Source organism: Equus caballus, chromosome X (genome assembly GCF_041296265.1).
Source record: "Equus caballus isolate H_3958 breed thoroughbred chromosome X, TB-T2T, whole genome shotgun sequence".
Lineage (NCBI taxonomy): Eukaryota > Metazoa > Chordata > Mammalia > Perissodactyla > Equidae > Equus > Equus caballus.
Genome location: NC_091715.1, coordinates 140,677,241 through 140,679,882, shown reverse-complemented (window position 1 = coordinate 140,679,882; position 2,642 = coordinate 140,677,241). Strand labels below are relative to the sequence as shown.

The 2,642-nt window shown below is 51.0% G+C and overlaps 1 protein-coding gene across 1 annotated transcript; it reads right to left on the bottom strand.

Annotated features, from left to right (window-relative positions):
- Positions 1 to 351: 351 nt before the first annotated feature.
- Positions 352 to 2,024, bottom strand: LOC111771520 (heat shock transcription factor, X-linked member 3-like). Its single transcript, XM_023633591.2, has 2 exons — positions 1,437 to 2,024; positions 352 to 1,023 (listed from the first exon to the last, which is right to left on the bottom strand). Exons 1-2 carry the CDS (start codon positions 1,929 to 1,931, stop codon positions 595 to 597), a joined length of 924 nt encoding a protein of 307 aa, XP_023489359.2. The 5' UTR covers positions 1,932 to 2,024; the 3' UTR covers positions 352 to 594.
- Positions 2,025 to 2,642: the final 618 nt, after the last annotated feature.

Here is a 2,642-nt window from a genome sequence, read left to right as displayed (position 1 = left end):
GGGACATTGAGCTGCTGATCAGAAGCTTCCTGGCATCTTAGGGGGCCCCATGAGGAAAGACTCTCCTGTTTCAAGATACGTGAATAGTGGAAGGCGATAGCCTCAAGGACAAGAGTCAGGCTGTTCTGTGTCCTGACCACCAGGCCAGGCTCAGGGAACGAGATCTTCCTGGGCTTGCCTCGATACTCCCTAGCCAAGTCCTTGGCTGAATGTGTGAAAATGCTGCTTCGTCAAATCAAAGAGGACAATGGGGACCAAAGCCTGTTTGGGGCCAGGATTTCCAGCCTCCTCAGGCTTACCTGATGAGGTGTGTGTAGTGTTGCAAATTAGAACACCGAGTCACAATTCTCATAAGATTGTTTATTTACTCCATCAGAGTTTTGCATCATGGCTGTAAAATGGTGGTTTTTATCTGTCACCAGTGACCTGTGAGCTTAGGAACCTGGATTGTCCTTGAAGCGCTCACAAAGTGCACACTTGTAATCTGAGGAGCCTTCCTGCTCCTCGTCCTCGTCAGGGGCCTCATGTGGAGCCATCACTGAAAGGGAAGCCAGCAGGATGGAATAACAGGTGTTGTACAGGGACATCACCGAATCATAATCTGGGTAATCTGGGGGGCTGGTGGGTGGTTCCTCTGCACCGTCTCCTCCGGCAGTAGCCAGGGGCACAAACAACATTCCCGGATGTGCCCTCCCCACTTGGGCTAGCTGGCTCACTTGGTTGACGAACTTCTGTGGCATGTCCTGCTACACTGCTCACAGAGTGGATATCAGAGCACGTGACCGACCAGGTGTCAGTGGGTCCCTGAGCTTTTGGGGCTTCCTTCTGGGCCTTTCTGTCAGCTTCTGTGGTGGGTTCATTGTGACGGATTCGTGGGGAGCGCCTCATAGCTTCTACCTGCTTCTTTCTCTTTGGAGTTGTTGTGCTGGTCCCTGGCTGAGTGGTAATTCTCAGGTTGCCTCTTCTCTGAATGTTCTTGATGAGCAGAGGCTTGTCTCTCTTAAAGTTGGAGTTACGGTACATCTGAAACAAAATAACCCAGTTAGTCATCCTGGGAGCAAATATTCACCCCCCCCCCCCCAATCATAATGGTCTTGTTTTCCTAGGGAGAAAAGATCTTTTTAACTTGCTGGCAAGTTTCATTTTGCCCTAGAGCCTGAGCTCACTCAACATACATAATGCCTAGGTTAAGGTGCATCTATCTCCTTGACATTAAGTGACCTCTCAGAGTCTTTCGTCACACCTGCAGATTACCTCTGAGGGGGTTGTCGTTTCATAGGAACAACTATACCTTCTCATCTTTCCATAAATAAAGTCTCAAGTGAAAAAAGTTATCCTCAGAAATTAAACCCTTTCAGTGCATCATTTATCTTGGTCTACTAGGAAGATGTTCGAGGAACGGAGAACATGGGAAACAGAAGGACGTTCTACTTTACCATCATTCTCTTGTTCCCTGGAGAGTGAACCGAAGGGTCGTTTGGACGTATTTTGCTGAATCCGTAGAGGTTCAGTTGGCGGATAAAACTCTTCAAGCTGTCTGTTTCAAAAATTCTCCCTGGGCCTCTCTGGTGAAGAATCTCCCTCTGGAAAAGATCCTCTTCAATGATCACGGTGTCTCCCTCGTCATTCCAGCGCACAGACGTCAAGGCGTCGTCCTCAGCTACCATCCAAAGCTTTCTTGGGAAGGAGAGCCCCAGACGGTGGTTGTTTTCTTCCACATGGACGGCGCCTTGGTTTGGGTCCTGTGGTCGCATGTTGTCACGGGGGCCTGGATCTTGGCTCATGGCTTGGTCACTGTGGGTCTCCAAAATCTCCCTTGAATCCAGATTTGGATCCGGGGATGAATTAGATGGGACGCCTGTTGCTGGCTCTCGGTCACCTGATGGGGCCTGCTTGACTTCATCTATCTGGTCGGTACTCTGACTAGCCATGGAGCTAGTCTAGATCAGGAGCACTTTCTAGCTGAGATGGTATCCCTGAACTCTCAGGTCAGAAATGCCTTCGGTCAGGGTGGGGATGCCCAGTAAATAATGTCCACAAAATTCTAGAGTCTGGGTAGAGGGGCAACCATCTGCTTAAGTCATCGTTCTCTTTAGTTGTCACATGATGTCACAAGGGTTGCTCGCAGCTGGTCTGGAGAGGGAGCCCTGGCCAAGTGTGGGGGAGGAGAGGGGTGCAGGGTCCCAGCTTCTCTCTTTTTAAAAGGAGAGAAACGTTTGGTTCAAGTTCCCAGAAAAGGCTCCTGTCAGCTGCCAGGCACATTGTTTCATGAGTCCAGGCCCTGGATGGGTTGAGAAAGCATGATCCTATCTCCAATCCCACCCCTAAAGACGGGGAGGGGGCCTGTTGCTGACCCCTCTGATGTGCTCAAGGGCCAGGCCCTGGTTAGTCCTAGCTTGGCTCCCACCAAGACTAGGCGGGTCATATGGGCCACTGGGGGACTGTGCCTCCCAGGAGACGGTGGTCCCTAGCAGGCTGATTTGCCTAGCCTAGATTGATAGCCTCTTCCTTCTTCCTCTCACCCCTGCTTCCTGCTTTGGTCTCTTCCAGCTGCTTCTGCTGGTTGGTTGGTCCTGCTCAGATGGGCCCAAACAAGGAGTCCAGTTTTCTTGCCCCTGGGTCAAGTTGTCCCCAGAGTAGGG